This window comes from Manacus candei, unplaced genomic scaffold, assembly GCF_025592945.1.
Source record: "Manacus candei isolate 608988 ecotype Guabito, Panama unplaced genomic scaffold, ASM2559294v1 h1tg000014l, whole genome shotgun sequence".
NCBI classification, from domain to species: Eukaryota; Metazoa; Chordata; class Aves; order Passeriformes; family Pipridae; genus Manacus; species Manacus candei.
This window is the reverse complement of record NW_026138062.1, coordinates 34,517,123-34,536,927: the sequence shown is the minus strand read 5'-3', so window position 1 is coordinate 34,536,927 and position 19,805 is coordinate 34,517,123. Positions and strand designations below refer to the sequence as shown.

Here is a 19,805-nt window from a genome sequence, read left to right as displayed (position 1 = left end):
CAGTATTGATGGAAAAGGAGCGAGCAGCAGGAAGGCTTTTTCTTTTCTCTGAGCTGCTGCAGCATATGCTCTTTGAAGAGAACAGCAGTACAACACAGGACCCACGTGGAACAGGGTTAGGTGAGGGAAGGAGGGAAATGTGCTGAACATACCAAAGTTGCCAAGAAAGCGGGTATTGAGAGCAAAGAGGGGAGTGGAGCCCAAAAGCAGGCATAGAGGTAGAAAGAGAAACCTGAATTAGCATTTACTGAACTGTTGTTGACTTTGTTTCTGGTTGTGCTTCCAGGATTGCAACTCCTAATACTGTGGTTGAATTTTCCTGCAGTTGAATTAATAATTCACCCTGGACTTGAATCTATTTTTCTTGCCATTCTCTTGATGTTGCTGTTTGGAGTGAACAGGAGATTTCCCCCCCCCGCAGTGGTGTTTTCCATGGTGTTTTGCTAAATAGATTTTTTTTCCCCCACCCCTTCTATCAATTAATATTGTAAAAGGAGCAAAATGAACCTTACATGGAGATGGATCAAATTGAGGATAATAATCATACTGTTTATGTATGAAAATGCTACAGATTTAACATTTGTACCTTAACGTGATCTGTACATCTAACTAATAAAATTATTTTTGTTGTACTTAAAAAGTCAAGGCTGCATGCCAGACTTTGTTACAATGTGTTCTGGACTACCCTGATTAATGCATTTTACGAGCATGGTGCTATTAAGAGGAATTAGGACGATTCCATTTGCATATGAGCTATATGCATTTCAGTTTCTCCGGAGAGCTGTGAAAATCTGGGAAGAGTGTAGTTTGGTATAAATCCCAGTAGAACTCTAGTTTTTACAGCTCTGCCATGGCTTTTGTCTTGTATATGCAGCTTCAGTTTTGGAGTATTGAATAACTTTTATGTTTAAAAATGTCCATAACTTACTCTTTCAAGACATCAGTTTGATACAGACACCTGAGATGAAGAACAGTGTAAAAGCTTCAGAAAAATAAAATAATTATCGACTTCCATCATTTGTAGGGAAGAGTTTGAACTAGGTCAGAGACCTGAGTTTAAACAGCTGACTTGGTGATGGTATGAACTCAATATATATACGTATGTGAAAGACTTTGTACGTTTCTGTACTTCTCTACAGCATGAGAACTTGGACCTAATGTTCAAGAACCTAGCTAGTCTCTTACTTGATTATAAACCCCCTCAACCTCTTATTTCTATCATTTTATGTAAACTATTTTGTCTTGCTGGTGGAGTTAACAGTTACTGTGCTAATTGAATCAGTATGTTTAACATCAAGATAGTTGAAGACTTATATATTCTTCCTTAATCTTTTCCCCATTCATCCATCATGATAAACATTTGTGAATCTTGCCTCTTTCAGAACCTTAACCACATATTTGGCTGCTCATTTCTTTTTCTCTGCAGGTCTGTGTGGTGCTTGGGATCCTGGGTATCTGTTTTGTGATCTGCAATTTCACTTCTGAGGATTTAAGCAGGCACTAAAAACTGCATGCTCAGCATGCCAAGAATTTGTGTTAGGTGGGATAGAATGGTGAGAAGATTTGTATAAAAATATGCAAAACATATAAGCCCAAATGACTGATTCCTCATCTTCTGATTTAATCACATCGAAGAAAGTCATTAAAGCCTATCTACCTGGAATAGTGCAGCAAATGCTATTTCACAGTTCGCAAGGCAAGAGAATTCTTCAAGGCTGTAGGATGCTGAAGTAGTTAACCAGGCTTTAAACGGAGCTTCAGGATTTTGGCTTGGGCAGTTTCCTATACAGGAGTCTTAGGTTTTGAACCAAACAAGTGACATTTTTTTGTGTTGATTAGCATTTTTCGTTCAGTTTTAGCAGGTTTGCAATATGCTTGCATATTGCTTTGTTCGATCAGTGAAGAGTTGCTTGGGTTGGGATTTTGTTTGCCTTTTTGTTGTTTAGCTGTGGGGGAGTTGTTTGTTTTTTCTTTTTACTGGTCTTCCATGCAGATTTGTTTTTTGGTGCCTGTTCTGGTTGACAGAAATATCCTGGAAAAACTGTTTTATATGGAACATATAAAACACGTAGTCTTTTTATATGATACCATTAGGTTTTGACTTGTCTCCAAAGAGGAAGTGCAAGGTATGGTAGCAGAGACTTTCAGTTGTGGAAATGCTGAATGTGACAGATCTGGGGTGGACAATGTGATGTTCTGGCTGTCTCCTGTCTCTGTGGTGTCTGTCAAACACCATATCCAGCTTGTGCAAGTTAAAACGGCCTTGAGACTGCCAGGGCCTTGGAGGCATTCATAGGATTTTATGGTTTCCTGTTGTAACAAATGCAGGCTGTTAGCACAAAAGGTGGTATCTTCTGTGTTGGATCTGGTGACAGTGTGACTGTAGACTGTGGACGTTCATCTTCACCAAAGGGGGGAAGATGAGCAGTTCTGTTAGTTTCCTATTGAGTGAGCAAGCTGAGTTGAACTATCCTTTGGCTGCACTGTGGCTTAACATAACTCCCGGGAAAGGGAGAGCCTCTGCAGCAGACCTGCTCATCTCTGCATCTGCTCCATCCCCTTGGCTTTCAGCTTCTGGGCTAGAAGGTGATAGAGGTAGTGGCAGAGCTGGAGCAGCAGGCCTGTGCCCTGTAGAAGGTGAGAAGGGAGCTGCTGTTCATAAGTGGTCTTGGCTGAGTTGAGCTTGGCAGAGGAGGCTACTCTAGAGGTGAACTGGTCCTCCCCACGCACTGGGGTTTCTATGCCCTGGGTGATAAGAGGATGTCTTTACATGATTATCAAACCTCTTTTGCCTCTGCCAGTGGAAGGGCTGGAAGAAGGGTGTAAGAGGTCTTTCAGAGCAGGTCTGAGGGTGACCAAGGATTCTGCAGCTTGCAGCAACCAGAGAGACTCCATAAGGCAGAAGCTAAACTGGGTGACTCCAGGATTCTCACTCTTCAACACTTTCCCTTGGTAAAGAACAAAAAACTGTCCCAATAACTTTATCAAACTGTGTTGCTGGGCTGCAAACAATATTCTTGAGAGATTTTGTGTAAAGAGAGGGTAGCATTACTTTTAGTTCTATGACAGTGAGACAAAGACATTAAGGTATTGTGATTAAATGTTTTAATTGAAATCCTTAGGAATCACGTTTTCTGTGAACAGCAGAATTTGACCAAGCTTGACATCCAATGTCTGCCTCATCAGGGTTCTTTGTCCATCTCCTTACTTTCAGAGGATCTTTAATAATGCCTCTTCTAACACTCTGAATGTGTTTGGACATAGGAGATGCTAATAAATATTGATGTGCATGTGAGATTACATAGGACTCATTTGTTTTAGAAATGGTGGGAGTTAAAAACAGAAATACATTTTTTTTCCTCTTGATGTTTTGTGTTGTCAGGCTTCTTTTTTGCATATTTAGGACTTAAAAATAAAATATACAACCATGTGAAATTTTTGCTTTGTCTGAAGAACTGGAGCTTCAGAAATGTATTGTCAGCTTCATAATAAATTCTTAGAGTGAGCAGTATTATAACTTTGTTACATTGCCTTTGTAAGCTTTCATGTGAACACTTCTGAAAGGAAAACAGCATGTACTTTGAGCAGGTATTCTGTTCTTTTTTTAGTATTGTGGAATATCTGACTCATGAGAGTATGAAACTGTAAAATTATATTTACATTGAAACAAACAGATCTTGAATCTACTGGATAGCAGCTAAGGCAACTTAGGATTTAAGAACTTGTGTAATAAAACTTGGGGTTTTGTTTAAATAACAAATGTAAAGTACTGGAGTAGAGCTCCAGTGTTTGTTAGGAAACCAAGAATAATGATTTGAAGGCTTTTTCAGATTTTTTTGTGGCTTAGAACTGGGTGACATCTCCAGAGTCCTCATATTCTGCTCCTGTTCTTGTAGACGAGCAAAGTGTACCTTCAAAAATTTAGCAAACTACAAGTTAAACGTGTAAGGAAAAGAAAAATCTCTGAAGGCAGTTCCCAAGTCTTATTGTAGTAGTGACTCTATAAATATTATTCAGATCTTAAGCCAAAATTAATCATGACTAATTCATACCCCTTTATGATAATATTGTCAGTTAGAATAGCTTTTCTGGTTTCATTTTAAAGAGAGATACAGACTGTTTCTTCTCTGGCTTTGTTTTGGCAGGCTATAAGCATTTTGGCTTGGCTTGCTGGTTTCCTTTGAACCTTGAGCCTTGCTTGTTTCCTTTGAGCCTTGAAGGCGCTCTCTTCCTCTGGGCATAGGCTTGATCTTTCTTTGCCCTGTTGCAGTTGGAATTAATCTTCCCTGAATTGGCCAGAATTATGCATAGTGTTTCAGGTAATGTCTCACTACTGCCTATACTCATCTGCTTTAGCAGTAATTCCACTGGCATCTTATCTGTTACAGGATGACTAAATCTTTGTCCGTCGCTTTCCAGTCTGAAAATTGCCTTTCTGCATCAACTGCAATCTGCTTTCTGTTCCAAGTCCTTGTTTGCCCATTTTTCCATCTTAAGGCCATGGCATGACTGTTAATATATGATGTTTGTTGCCGGATCCTTTGGTGAAACTGATGTGAATCTTTTTGAAGAATGAGATGATGATTAGAGTTTGAATTTATGCCATTAAACTAGCAAAGATAACACAACAGTGAATTTTGTTTAAATGAATGTTTGGTTGATATTGCTGATGACTTTGTGTGTAGCCAGCTTTCTGACTGTTCTAAGCTTTGGAGGAAGTGTGCTGCATGGCACTCAAATAAAGGCTGTGAGGGCAAGGAGCTGCTTATTCTAAAACAGCTAATGTCCTGATCAGGACATCAGAGAAACTCCTTCTAGGCCAGGTCACCTGGCCAGTTGCTCTAACAAATGAGTCTGTGCTCCATTTATAGAATTATAGAATTGTTTAGGTTTGGAAAGACCTGTATCATCAAGTCCAACCATTAACCCAGCATTGCCAAATCTACCACTAAACCAGTGGTTTAGCACCATATCTGCATGTCTTTTAGATACCTCCAAGGATGGTGACATAACCACTTCCCTGGGCAGCCTGTTCCACTGCTTAACAAGCCTTTGGGTGAAGAAATTTTCCTGATGACTAATTTAAATCTACCTGATGCAACTTGAATTTTAGAAGCAAGGTAATATTGCAGCACTATGCAGGTTAACATTCCCCACAGACCACAAATATTAGCAAGCATCAAGAGCAGGGTGGAATGGCATTTGCAGTATAGCTAGAAATCCTCACTTATGTGAAAAGTGCAGTGTCTTGGCTCATGAGAAGTGCTGTAGTGGTGGAGAGCTTTATGGGAAATGTGGGAATATCACCGGAGGAAGGAGATCATGTTCATAAAGAATTGTGCTGAGTTCAGCTCATATTTGATGTGAAAGATAATTGTTGTTAGTGAAAGAAAAGATTGGCTTTAGTCATGCAGCAGTTTGCCAGGCTCCCTTAATGCTCCTGTTGATTATTTAATAACATCCTGGCTTACTCCACTTTGTCCTGGTTTGTGAAGCAATTTAACGATTTTATGCATCGTTGGGACACTTTCCTTTGCTGTCCCCCAGCTGCCCTATGGCTGTGGAAGGAGTATTTCTGCATTTCAAGAGGGAGGTAGAGGAACCTCAGTGCAAGCCCAGGACTTACACTTAGGGATGCTGTTTCCCTTGCTGGATCTTGAACAATATGAAAGCAAGGGCAAGACCAGTCAGGGACAACGTGGGCTTCTAACACAAGTCAAACCAGATGTATTGGCATCTTCATCATTTGCTGATTTCTATCTCTTTAAAGGTCTTTTGGGTCTTCCTTCTTTAAAGAGGGTCTAACCAATAAAAGGGAAACCTTTCTGATTGAGAGAATAGGTTTGAATCATCGTGTGATACACAGATGAAAAGGAAGGCAATTTACTGATAGCCAGACACATAGTTTTTTTCTTTCTCTTTGTGTTCTACAGAACTGAGCTAGGAGAGACAGAAGCAATTAGGTATCAGAGTCATTAGGCCAAAAAAGAGTTTTTATCATTACTAGGCATCATACCAATACTCAGACCATGTTTCTTGCAGTCTACTGTGTCTGAACTGTCTTTGAACTCTGTCAGCTGCTGGACACAAATCATATCATCTGGTAGGAGAGGCATGTGGCATATGGGCTAGAGAGAGACTGAGGTTGCTGAAAATGCTTGTTACAGACCGTGTGATGTGTTATGATCTGCATGAGCTCTTTCTGCCCTTCAGACACTGTTTGCATTTGTCACTCTGAGGGTTTCAACCTTTCCAAGACAGTGATTCAAGAATCATCTGTCACCACTGCAGCGATCTTTTTTGCTGCTGTATGTTAGCCATCCTATTCACTGGGGTGCCTGTAGCTGTCTGGCTTTGACCAAACCCATCAGGTTTTTTAAGCAGAATGTAGTTAACGGCTATTTAGCACGAGAGGCAAAGGCAGAAATCAGCAATAATGATAAACTGAGTACACAGATGCACAAACAGTAACAGCTGCCATCAGTGACAGTTGGTGATGGACCACAAAAGGAACTCCTCAGGTGTGTCCTTGAGGAGGGCCAGCGGGGGCTTTGTAACTGATGAGAAGGAAAGCAGATTGCTGTAGATCATACAGGAGGATAGGGGGTTTTTTGGGCATTTGAGAGGACTGCTGGGATGTTTAGAGGAAAGATAAAAGGCAAGAAAGGGAGTGATCAAGGTGGATTGGGGAGGAAAAAGCAAGGAATGCTGTGAATCTCCAAGTCTGCGGGATTGACTACCTCTAGCACAAATGAATGAGAATTATATCTATGTTACCTCACAATGCAGACAGGAAAGCTTTCTGCTGCAGTACTCAAAATTTTCTCACCTTTATGTGATATTCTGGACCAGCTTTGGTGATGGGTTCTTGATGTGCTCTCCAAGCTGAATCAGATTTGATGTATAGAGATTGGATTTTCTAGCTAAGTGATAGCTGCTACCTCTGGAGTAAAGAGTAGGACAGACTTAAAATAGGACAGAAAAGAGAAAATTAATATTATTTTCTAGAGCTCTTACTAATATCTGCATCTTTCATCGAGGAATAGTCTGTGTCTGGTAAAGATGTGTCCATCAGGCCACAGGAAGTATGATGGCATTTTGGTATGGATGCTTAGTTGCTGAACTATCATGCAGTCTTCTGGTACAGCTAATTCATCAAGATGTTTAGCATAAATTTAAGATGTGAATTTATGCTGATTAAACAAAAATTCTTGGGTTATAAGGACTGGCACAGTGTATCCTTAAACACTGTAACCTCATTCACCATTGAGAGGCTGGTCTTTCATGCTGTACTGGCTCTGTCTGCCATGCAGTTAATCTTACCCATAGCAGTCTGTAGAATGCAGTGTTTTGGATTTGTGGCTAAAGTAATGTTGATAACCCACCAGTGTTTTGGCTATTGCTGACAGTGTTCAGGCTTTCTCTGTTTCCCACTCTGCCTCTCCTCCCTTTTGAGACTGGCTAGGCATCAGTCTTCTTGTGGGAAGTTGTGAGTGATTGCCTTTTCATTGCTTCTGTTGTTTTGTTGTGGGTTTGGTGCTTGTTTATTTCCTCTTTCCTTCACTTATTAAACTGTCTTATCTTCACTCAAAAATTTGCTTGCTTTTTTTTTTGTTCTTCCACTCACATCTGACTGAGAAAGGTGAGAAAGTGGCTATGTGGGGCTTAACTGCTGGCTGGGGTTAATTTACCACAGGCAGTTCCCACCTGTAATTGATAAAAATTTGCAAATAAGCATTTCTTGGGTTTTCCCATGCTGATCTTATGCTTTGTAGGAATTAGAAGAATTTAAAGAATTCCATACTTCTTGTGGATCCTGCCTTTAAGTGTCTTGATGTAATGCTTTGACAGATCTTAAGAGTTTTACCATGCTGAAACTACTGCTTTCTGCATTGATTTGTATTGTTGCTTTGTCTCCTCAACTCTGTCTCCCTGTTTGATCTCATATTTGAGAGAAAATCTCTGTGGGCTATAGGCCCTCTTGTTCAAGAAATGCCACACTGAAGACTGCTCAGTGAGTAGGGATGGGAGTCTATCTCAAATGAAATAGAAAAGAGGGAAACAAACATGTGGATATCTACCTCCATTTTACTGTCTCAGTAGCTTCTAAAAAGTTACCATATGTGACAAAGGTATAAGTAGAAAGGAATGAATTTTTTTGTTTCCTCTATTACGTAGAGGGAAAATTATATTTTCTTGAAAATAATTCATTCTCAGAAGTAAAATTGCATATTCAAATAGTAGTTTCAATTTCCATTGTTTTAATAAAACCCAAACCCTTAACCATTCTGCAGGAAATAAGACGGTTTTATTACAAGCAGCGGTTTCCGTGGTTGCCTCATGCCAAGATACCTGGAGGTCATTTTATTTGGGGGGTTGGGGAGCCATTTTATGGCCAAGGACTGGTGGGCTGCTTACTGTTCTGCTTACAGCTACCTATTGCTGCTTACTGTTCTGCTTACAGGGTTACCTACAGTTACTTACTGTTACAGTTATGGTGTGAAGGCGGGCAGGAAGGCATGTAAGGCAGTAAGACCAGTCTGGGCTCACTGCCAAGGGACCATGCGGCTGGGGCAGGGAAACAACTTGATAGGTTGGTTAAAACAACCCATGGACTGCAAGAAGAAGACTATCACCTTTTAAGGAAGAAAAGAGGGAGGCTTGGCATGGGAGGAGCGAGGGAGTGGTTATGTAAATCAAAGAGTCTTTAAAGGGCTCATCCCTCACATTTGGGGTGTACTTGGACCTGGTCACGAGTGCAGTGCGCCCAGCGTGCTATTAATAAAAGTTCTTTGTTTCACTTTATTTGGCCGTCTCCAAAATTTTAATTAGAGGTATTTGTCACAATTCTTTTTATTACAAATGTCATCATTTCTGGCAGACTGAGCTGGCAAGAATTCATCTAGTCTTGGGTAGCCACGCTTGACCATAGTTTGCTTAGATAAAGTTTTTTTTTCTTTCTTAACAATTGAGTATGATATGATCGCAGTATGACCCATAGAGCTCAAATAGACTGATGCTGTCTGTATTCAGTTGTTGTGTTGTATCTCATCCATGCTTTTCTTTTGGTGGGGTTAAAGCTGTAGTTTCTGAAGCAGCTGAGCAGGCTTAATGGCTCAGTGCTGCTGAAAGAAGTTCTTCTAGCTGTGTCCCTTCACTGGGGTCACTGGGGCTGTCTCTGCTGTTAGTGCTTGGCTCAAGAGCTCTGCAGCAGGTCATTGCCTTTGTGCATCTGGGGTAGTTTTCTCTTGAACTGGGAGCTGTTTTATGGGTGGCTTCTTGAGTGCACTGTCTCATGTAATCTGTGTTGTAGGAGGGAGTTGGACCTACTTCTGTAGAGAGTGGTGACCTTGTAGATCAGCTGATTCCACCTTACAAACCACATCTTCATTTAGCTGACTGCATCGACAGGCTCTGAAACGAGTCATTCAGTTTCAAATGTCCGCAACCAGAATGTGACATTTTCAGATAACTGGGAGTCAGGAGAAAATTGGGTCCCCCAGATGGCACTGTCGAAGATTACAGCCTGTGGGAAAGGACAGATGCTACAGCTGGCTGTTTGCGGAGTCGTCTTGATCCTGGATAATAGTGAGGTTTACATAGACTTCAACTTTTAGGAAATGAGTAGGGAGTGAATGCCCTGAGGGGGTTATGACCTGCTTTCAGCTTTGATTTCAAACCAAGGACTCTTTTTTTCATTAAAAGATATGTGGTTCTCTGTGACTTGCAGATTTCAACTTTTGTTATTTGTGTTGTAGAGTGTGTAGCAAAGACTATTAAAAGGACTTTCCAGCCCTTTCACAACTCTGGATGTGTGGATATAACTGTTGCGGACTTTCTGTCTTTTGCAGTTGCTGCGGGAGCTCAAGCATCCAAATGTCATTTCTCTGCAAAAGGTGTTTCTTTCTCATGCTGACAGGAAGGTGTGGCTTCTCTTTGACTACGCTGAGCATGACCTCTGGGTAAGGTAAATTGTTTGTAGGTACCAGGCTTAGAGTTTTAGCTGCTGCAAAGGGACAAGATCAGGGGAGACATCATTTTAAGCACGGTATAGCCTCATACTCCATGCTTGTTGGATGCATTTTCAGTACTAAAGGGAAAGCAACGGAAAATGTTGAGTCAACACAGTACACAGTTAACCTGTGATCTCTTTAAGAAGATAAAAATCTGCAATTAGTTCTCAGTAGCTAGAACTCTAGTTAAATAAATATAGAATAGAACTGCCTATTACAGTTAAAGTAGGGTGCAGGAAAATGTAATTGATGATACAAGTGAATTCCCTTTGAAAAATGACAAACTTATTTTCTGATTAGGACAGTTTAGAGTTTGTTACATTGATTGTCATCCGTGAATACATGAAGTGAGAGTAGTGGCACTGTATATAATGGAAATTTAATTCATATGTTTCAGTAGGAAGAATTTTTACTCAACTCCTCTGCAGAAATTTTATATATTCGGGAGGAAAGCTGTTTATTCCTAATTGCAAGATAGAACTTTAAAATATAAACATGTTGGAGTAAAAGTACTTGTTTTAAGATAGATACCACTTTCCTCTGTTAACTCAGTATTTTTAAGCTTAATACCCATTTGGAATACTTAAAAAAATAAAAGTAGGATCATGAAAAATTAAGAATACCATGCAACCTTGTCTTCCCTGAAAAAAGGTGTGTGTGCCTCGAATTAATTGACATACAAGTTGACCATTGCTCTCAATGGTACAAATATTGTAATACTAACCTTAAAAGATACTAAGATTCAGATCAAAGGGTGCAGTGGAAGCAATTTGGAATGAGATGGACGTTTTTATGTTTGTGTTCATGTAAGAATTTAACAGTATTAGTCATGAGTTGTTTTTTCCTCAGCATGTAGCTGAACACAAATCAGAGTAAAATTAATTTTGGAAAATAGTGTTTCTTGTAGTTGGGAATAACTCAGTAGCCTGAAAAACTAGTGCCTAAAAACTAGTGTGTCAGTGTTCTTTCTGCTAAGCTAAGTCAAAGATACTTTCTCACTGTTAAGTGTCTTGGAAGTTCTGGTACTTGGCATTGAGATTTTGTTACCAAGATAAAATTAGAGACAAAGAAAGTTATCAAACAGCTGAAATGTTGAGACATTCTGAAGGCTGATAAACAAAAACCACATCATCTTCAGGAAATTGAGTAAAGTTGGTTTTGGTTTTGTTTAATGTAGAGGAAAAACAAGCACATTCTTTTTTTCCCACTGCTTCCCTGCATTTATGATATGCTAAGCTACAGAAATTTAGCAATGTTCGGGGTTTTTTTCTGTTTCAAAATGTGCTGCAAGGCTTTATATTTGTTAGGATGATTGTGACTATTAGTTACCTGTCTTTGTATTTATACATTTCTGCATTGCTTCATATTTAACCTAAATCACTGCAGAAGCATTTCTGTTAATGAAACACTGGTTTGTATATAAGTAACTTAGGAATGACCCTCAATTTTGACTTCTATGCTTACATGCACATACCTGTATGAATTCCAAAGCTCCCCAGTCATACCAGCTCCTGGTTGTTCCCTGTACGTGGATGAAAGAGACTTAGTTGCAGTGTCTGGGCTGGCTCTGGGCCCCAGCTATGGACCAAGCCCTCCAGTGCTGTGCATATTTAGCACAACAGGTGTCAAGTAAGGCTGGGAAAGGGCACAGAGTGTATTAGAGCAGGAACAAAAAAGTCCAGGACAGCCATCTGTTTTTCTGCCTGTCTCTGAAGATTCACTTCTCTCTGTCCACTGTGTGAAAAATAACATTAGCTTTGGAGTCAGAGGAAGTGGGAGGCGAAAACTTGTAGCTGAGGGATGCTCATGCACATGGTGCTTGGCTGACTGTGCAGGGACTGTCACCTTTTCATCAGTGTTTCTTTCCTCTGTGCAGCTTCATTTTTATCATTGGCAGGGCAGGAATGTGCCTGTTCCTCACAGGAAAGCCAAACTTGATGCTTGAAGCAAAGGAGGGCAGGCTGTATGGAGCTGGGCTGTGGCAGGAGAGGAAAGGCAGTTTCCCAAAGGGTGTGGGGGAGTTGGTTTAGCTAACTAGCACCTGGAATATGAGAGATCAGGAAGGTAGGAAGAACACATGATAGAAGTCTGGTGCCAGGTTTTGGATGGACAAAATCAGGGCTATTTTGATGATCACAGAAGTGCGAGCCATTACGGAATTAAGAAGTTCGTTCTAGAAATTGCCTCTGTTTGAAGGAGACGAATGGAAATGGTTACCATGGCCGTGGCACACCTTGCTATTGAAGTTAGTGACACTTGAGACTCAAGTGCTAAGACAACATAATTGTTTTGGACTCCTCATTGTTGCTGATATCACTGCTTGTATATACACTTAAAATTGCTAAAGGCCTGGTGGCTGACTTTCAGATGGACAGATCTATAGCTTTGCTCTGTCAGCAGCTTCTTTTTTGACAGTACTATTTTAAGAGTATAGTGAATAAAGAAGCAATAAATCCGAGCTTCTGATTTAAATGTGAAAAACTCCCAGTACAGTTTGCAAAAGTTTCTGTTTGGCATTAGGTCTTGAATAATACACTGTCATTATTACTGTAGGAGAAAAACCTAAAAGTAAAATAGTGTAGGAGGTAATGCCCTTGTAATTATGTGATGTGACAGACAAGATATCAGCATATCTTAGCAAAAAGACTCCCCAAACAAAAACATCTCTAAAACCTCCAGGATCAGTGATCTGCTAGGAAACTAGCTTTGACAGTTGTATTGGTTTTGTATTCCTCATACCAGTGTGTGAGAGTGAGTGAGCAGCTCCATAGGGCTTAGCTGCCTGCTGGGGTTAAACCACAGTGAAAACTGATTTCATTTTTAGAGATTTTCTTGAGACAGTGATCACTTTACCTAGTACAGTATTAATTTTCTAGTACTTAAGGTACATGTTTCTAGTTTTGAAAATGAATCATAAAGGGTTGGGAAAAAGCCTAAGAAGACTGTGTAAGCAATCAGTGGCAATCTTTTTGCGCAAACATTACACTTTTTTAATTTTCCTTTCTTTTTTCCCCTTCGCAGCATATAATCAAGTTTCACAGGGCTTCTAAAGCAAACAAGAAACCAGTTCAGTTACCTCGAGGAATGGTGAAGTCGCTGTTATATCAGATCCTAGATGGTATTCACTACCTGCATGCTAACTGGGTGTTACACAGGGATTTGGTAAGTGGATCCACAATGGGTTTCAGCACTGGGATGATGATTGAGGGCAAGGATTGTTTTTTTAATGAAAAATCACTGGGAAACAAAAACGCTTGTGCTAATAAATATGTATTTTTATGCTGCAGTCAAACAGCCTTGATTAGTAGTGTGAATTTTAAAAGCTGGCTGTGATCTGATATGCTTATGAGGGCAAGTGTATCAGATGGCTGTTTTCATTTTTTGATTTTTCTAAACAAACTATTTTAAAAGTGTTCACTTAAATAACAGGCACATTGAGGTACAGAAAATGCCTCTGGTAGTATCACTGCAGGGAAGATAAATAACTAAATGAGGCTTTTGTGTAGGTGGGGGAGAGGATGATTGGCTGTAAGAACTGCTGAAAAATAAAAATTCTCTAAAATTAAGTTTTACATAGGAAAGTAGCTTTTGAAGGCCATTATCTTCTCCTAATATTTATAATCTACCAGAAATATAGCCATGCCAACTTCTGAAGTATTCTGCAAATAAACTGCTGTCTGTCCAAACCACAGTGTAAGCAAAATGTTTTGAACCTGAGTGTTTTTTAATCATCAAATTCTTTTAAATTGGTGAATCCCACCAATTCTTACCTATTTGCCCTTGAAATATGCTCATAGCTAGCTGGCCTTGTTTTGTCTGTTGTCTTAAAATTTGGTAGTTTTCCTGAGCCAGTTGTCTTTAGCTCTTATTCTTAGAAGTAAAGTGAAAAAAAAAATGTGATCAAAGTATGATACCTACATAGGATAGTTCTAATTATTGAAATTTCATTTGTGTATGAGAGTATCATTACTTTGACCTTTCATTGCTATGAGTCCTTATTACTAGTTCTGTTCTGTTTGGTGCAATAAGTCTGGCTTCCTTATTACTCTTCCTTTTAGTCTTTGAACACTTTTAGTCTTTGAACAGGTTTTAGTAGTGTTCCTGGGAATGTGGTCAAGGACTAGTTATTTGTCTATTTTCATGCCTGATACATGCTTTTACAGATTGCCAATATCTCTTTTTAAAAGATGGGAAAAGATTTATCTCTGCTAAACGTCATTTTCAGAACTGAAATACAAAGAAGCTTTGTTTTATCAAAGTCATTGTATGAATGTTGCTTCTAATTTGCTCCTGGTTTTAGGAAAAGAACAAAAGCCTCAGCACTGAGTGGAAAAAAGAAAATCAAAAATATTCTGGTGGCCTTGTGATAACTCAAAGTAGTGGAGCAAAATATAATAAAGAAATTCATAGTGCATCTTACTACTTAGACAACTTGGTTTGAAACCAAAATGTAATGTCTTCCTTTAATGTTCTGCCTGCAATAGTACTCTGAGTATATTTTTAAGAGGCATACAGAAAGTAAATGACCTGTTATCAAGAATCAGATTTTTCTCATATTTTACTTTCTACAGTTTCAGAAAATTTATTAACTTAAAACTCAGTTATGCTTAAAAGAAAACCATGCATGTTGTTAACTGGATGGCTCAGGAGATGGGTAATTTGTTACAGAGCCTTTCACATCTAGGTCTGTAGCTCAAATACAGTATAAGTTGGCAACTGCAAAAAACTATTACCATCTCATTTTCTGGTCTGTGTGAAATGAGTTGGTGGTCTCAGTCCAGCATGAAGTTTTCTTCCAGCAGAAAATCCACCTCACAATTGGCTATCTTTTGATAATCTGAGGAAAAGACCAAAAGCTTGAGGCAGAGATTGAGAGGTCTTCCCACCGGAACCTTGTCAAGCTGTGTTGGTGAGAATCCTATAAAAGATGTACAGGGGCTGCCTGTGCTGCCTTGTCTGTGGAAACCTTCAGGCTTGTCATTTTGAAACTGTCCAGTTTGAGCTGCATTTAGAAGGCACATGTTTCATGCAGGACAAAAGACAGAATTGTACCTGCCAGTGCTCTCTTCCTTTTATTTTAGTCGTAGAGTTCCTGGGAGTAACCGGAGTAACAAAAAGGATTCTACCTAGTGTTTTATCTTAGAAAGATAGAGTGGTGAAAAGTAAAGCTAAAAATTGGGACTTTGCTAGCACCTATATTCTGATTCAAAGCAGAATAACTGATGTTAGTGCTTAGATGTGGTTTTCTATTCCAGAATATGGTACTCTTCAGGAATAACAGTGTTAAGTTGTCAATTTTAACTCCAGATTGGATGGCTGGACAGATTTACTATGTTTTTCTTACTGTGCCTTTAAAATGATAGGTGTTGCTGCAGTTTCTAGGTGGTTTATATTTTCCTGGATTTAGATACACCCACAGAGCTGCTTAAGTAACACACTTGCTTTCATGTCATATACTAGCTATTATAAGAGTGATGGTGCTTGGGGGTGGTAGAAAGCCAAAGAGTGTAGTACTTTGGCAGAAAAATCTGTTATTTGCTACTTCTCTCTCATAAACTAAAGATTTTTTTTAAAGGATATGAGTTATTTATATGATTATCTTCCATCTAAGTGCAATTTTCTGCTTTTGGTTTGATTTTCTGTTGGGTTGTTTGGTTGTTGGGGTTTTTTTTAAGACGTCTTAGTGAAGTTAGCTTTTAGGTAGGTAATGTTCTGGAGTTTGAGATCTTGACTTATTTAACCAGAAACAAAGTATAGCATAAAGCAACTCCCTTTTTGCTAGTGTCCACAAACCACGCAGTATAACTTAGTGGCTATTAAATCACAGGATCTTAGACTGAAATTTGTCTTCACGGTGTTGGAATCAAGGAATCTTAATTTATTTAAGGTTTGTGTAAATGACTATCCTTCTGTATCCTTCTGTAAGAAGACAACAATTGTCTACTGTGAATTTTGTATTCATGGTTTGTCTTTAACAAAGAAAATGCCTACAAATCTTTACAGTAACTTAACTATTTAAATAGTTAACTGTTTGTTTTCTTTCCCTGGGTACACGAAAGCCAGTTCACCATTTCCATCAGAGCAAGGGAGATGTTGATTGTATTTATCTTTGAATACTGCAGTGCTTCAGTAGTTAGATTTTCCATAAGTCTTTGAAACACCCCAGTAGAATTTTTCAACAAATAAATGCCAGCCTTCTTAAAATTTCTTACTTGACTTGCATATTCTTCAGCTTTCTTAAATTTCATGGCTTAAAGTAATTGAAAGCAGATAGTTTATTCATGCTCTGATTGTAGCAGGAAGGAAATAGGAACGCTTCATGTAATTACTACAAAGTGCATCAATTACAGTTTTAATAATATTTTGAATTTAGTTATGAAGCATGCATTTTGCTGACTTCTTTTCCTAGTATTTTTTCCATTTTATAATATCCAGCTATTGGACTTCTTCCTTTGCTTCAAGTTCTTATTTTACCCCAAAAATAAGCATAAGCAGAAGATTATCCATAGATCTGTTTTCATCAATCTGCAACCTCAACAGCAAGGGAAAAGAGAAGATGCATTTTACAGCATGCTTGGAAGGTTTTTTCGAGTAATGGGCTCAAAACAGCAGTCCCTTTGCATGGTACAGTAACTTTTGTGCCATGCCTGTTAGTGTTTGAAAGTGCATCTTTATTTAATAATATTTTGTAGTAGTCCTGTCTACACAGTCAGGATCCAGTCTCAGCTAAGAGAGGAGCACCCCTCCACTACATGTGTGGTCACTGACAGTAAGATTAGTCTGCAATTTACATTAATAATAGAATTTGCATCTAAACTATTTGAAGTACTTCCATGGTGCAGCAATGCTTAAAAGCATACCACCACCCCCCAAAAAAAACTACAAACAAAAAACCACAGAGGAAATCTCACAGGTCTTACTTATAGTACTGCAGCTGGGACACTAGGATAAAATTATTTTTGTTTCTAAATCTTCAGACTACATTCTCTGGCCCATTTCTTTATGTGGGGTTGTGAGTGGGTGTTGAACAGATGAATTGCCACTTGGCAAGCCAGGTATGGAAGAGGGGTTAACACAGTGTTGGGCTCCTGCTTCCTGTTCCCCTCCTCCTGTATCTTGCCAAAGGAATGACAGTTTGTAAACCTTTGTCAATAACATCTGGGTCCTAGTTGGTCTGGGATTGTGTCTCTGTGGAGGTGAACATTTGCAAACTAGCACAGGATACTGCTAGTGAATGCGTTCTAGTGTGTAGCTCAGCTAAACTGCTGCTTTGAGGTAGTTAAGCTTTATTATAGTTGGAACATAACTTCCTGGCACCTGGACTCTTCCCAAGGATACCTGCTGCCAGGTTTGGGATTAGAAATGTTCTAATCAGTGAGGAGAAGCCACTGCCGGAGTGGTTTTGTGGGGTTTTTTTGTAGACAAAATCTTAATTACTTTTCAAGCTCTGGAAGGTGAATCACTTAATTGTGTGCATTAGGCAAAGTTAAATACGTGGAATTTTTACCCTAGCAGCTTACTGTTTTCCCCATTAGAGCTTTAGAATCCAAGGATTTCTCCCTCATCAATATTCAATGATGGCTTCAGAAATACAGGAATGCCCTTTGGTCTTGCTGTAGAGCTTCCAAATCTGCGGTCATTTGAAGGAACGAACCTAAATGCTTAAAAAGAAGAAATAATTAATAGGAAAAGCTGTGCACATTACTAGAAAGAAGTTTGCAGCTTTTAAAAGCAGAGTGGTTTTCTACTCTGTTTAAGTATATCAACAGGTAATAGGCATCGTTTCCGGAAAGGCATTATAATGACTTGGTAGTGATTTTCTTTCAGAGGAGAAAAAAAAAAAAAGCCCAGTCCAAGTCCAATCACTCTTTTGGTTGTCAGCTGTTATATTTCCCAGGATTTTTGTTTGCAAGGTGTTTTTCATTAGGTGTGCGCTTTCATGAGATCACAAAAGAACAGTGTGTCTGGCAGAACCTTGTTTTCTTGCATATGCTTACAATTACGTGCTCTTCTCTGAGTTGTAGTTTACTATAATTCTAAATGTTCTCTAGTTAAAATAATATCTAGTGTACCTTAATGCTTCTATTTATGGGGAACATGACTACTCCCTTGCCTGCTTTTCTTAGTATTTTCTTTGTCTTAGATTAAACTTTCAAGCGAGTAACTAATCCAAATATAGAAATGGATCACAGGAGATTGCAAAATTTAAGTATTTGGTGCTCATGCCAGTGATTAAAAAAAAAAAAAGAGAGAAACTACCAAAAAAAGGAAAACAACCCAAAAAACTTGAAAGAAATAGCCTCTTGGGTCAAACTTTTGACTGAATAATGTCTGTCAACTTTATAGAAATGCAGATTTAAAAGTAGAAGTGGAGCATATTGCTGCAGTACTACCAGCCTTCCAGTTAGAAAAGTACAGAGAGATGTGTGAGTTTGTGTAGAGATCTTTGAGTTTACCATAGAGAAGCCTATAGAGATACATAAAATAATGTGCTTCATATTCATGTATGCAAGTCATTGTGAGACCACTTTCTTTGAAAGGTCATAGCCATAAGGAAGGGGATGTACCTGTGGGGAAAAAAGGAAATGTCACTCCTGTCTTCAAGGAGAATCTGGGAAATTACACGCCAGTCAATCACTCTTGCCTTGATCATTGGAAAGGTGATGGATCAAATCCTCCTGGAAGGCATTTGCAAGCATCTGAAAGATATGAAGGTGATTGGGAGTAGTCAACATGGATTTTTATGAAGGGGAAACCGTGGTTCACCAACCTGAAAGCCTTCAGTGACTAGCTTGATGGATGGCATAACAGCAGTGGATATAGCTTCCTTTAGTAAGACTTTCAACTCTTCATCCTGTACATCCTTGTAGACAAACTAATGAAGTAGAGACTAGGAAATGCACAGTGAAGTGGATTGAGAACTGACTGAGTTGATGGGCTCAAAGGATCAGTGCCATGGAATTGAGCTGGACACCAGTCACTAGAGCGGTGTCCCAAGGGTTGATACTGAGACCAGTGCTGTTTAACATCATCGTCAGTGATGTGAACAAAGAGAGAAAACACACCCTCAACAAGTTGGCAGATGATATCCAGACGTGCCTTCCAACCCCAGTTATTCTGTGAATGTGTTATATCTTCATCATTTGATCTGTCTTGAAAACTTACTGTTTTTTCAAAGTCTAAAATCCAGCTCATGACAAATAATAGAAGAGAAACCAAGGGAATGGGGAGCTATGAGGGAACAAGTGTAAGATGAATATGAAAGATCAAATAGCTCATATGGAATAAGTAACAATGTGAAGACCGCAGTGGAATACTTTGCAGCAAAGGAAGACGTTTTTGCAATATATCTTGACAGCAGTATGATGAGGGGGAGGATGTGGTGCCATTTTCTTTTCCTGAAGAAAAAAGGTGATGTATCACCAAAAGTTTTTTTGGAAACTGTGTGGTCAAAAAATGAAAGATATACTTCTACTGGATCATCAGTTGTTACGGACTTTGGTATGAAACACTTGTGTAACACGAGTGTCTCTAGAAAGAGATACCTAAAGATATTAAAAAACCTGTTAATTCTATAGGATTAAAGTGTTACAGAGATTCGTATTTTTAGACTTTTATTGGATTAGCCCTATATCTTTTATTCTTAGCTGGAGGTGCTAAGTACTGGAATCCAATGGAAAATATAAATGAAAACACAATATTTAGTCTTCATTGCAAGGCTTCCTGGTGATTTTGTAAATTGACAGTCTTTAAAGATAGTGAAAAGTTTTGGGTTTGTTTTTTATAGTTCAC

At 39.0% G+C, this 19,805-nt stretch overlaps 1 protein-coding gene across 5 annotated transcripts in view; it reads left to right on the top strand.

The window, feature by feature from the left end:
• The window catches only part of CDK8 (cyclin dependent kinase 8), a 73,854-nt gene that overhangs the window by 25,966 nt on the left and 28,083 nt on the right, over window positions 1-19,805 (top strand). For 2 of the 5 annotated variants that reach the window (XM_051779049.1, XM_051779048.1), the window contains exons 3-4: window positions 9,852-9,962; window positions 13,035-13,175. In XM_051779049.1, the coding sequence (XP_051635009.1) occupies window positions 9,852-9,962; window positions 13,035-13,175 (252 nt within the window). Of the gene's footprint in view, window positions 1-8,114; window positions 8,518-9,851; window positions 9,968-13,034; window positions 13,176-19,805 lie in introns of those variants that run through there. The other 3 variants (XM_051779050.1, XM_051779051.1, XM_051779052.1) reach the window with 3 other exon arrangements.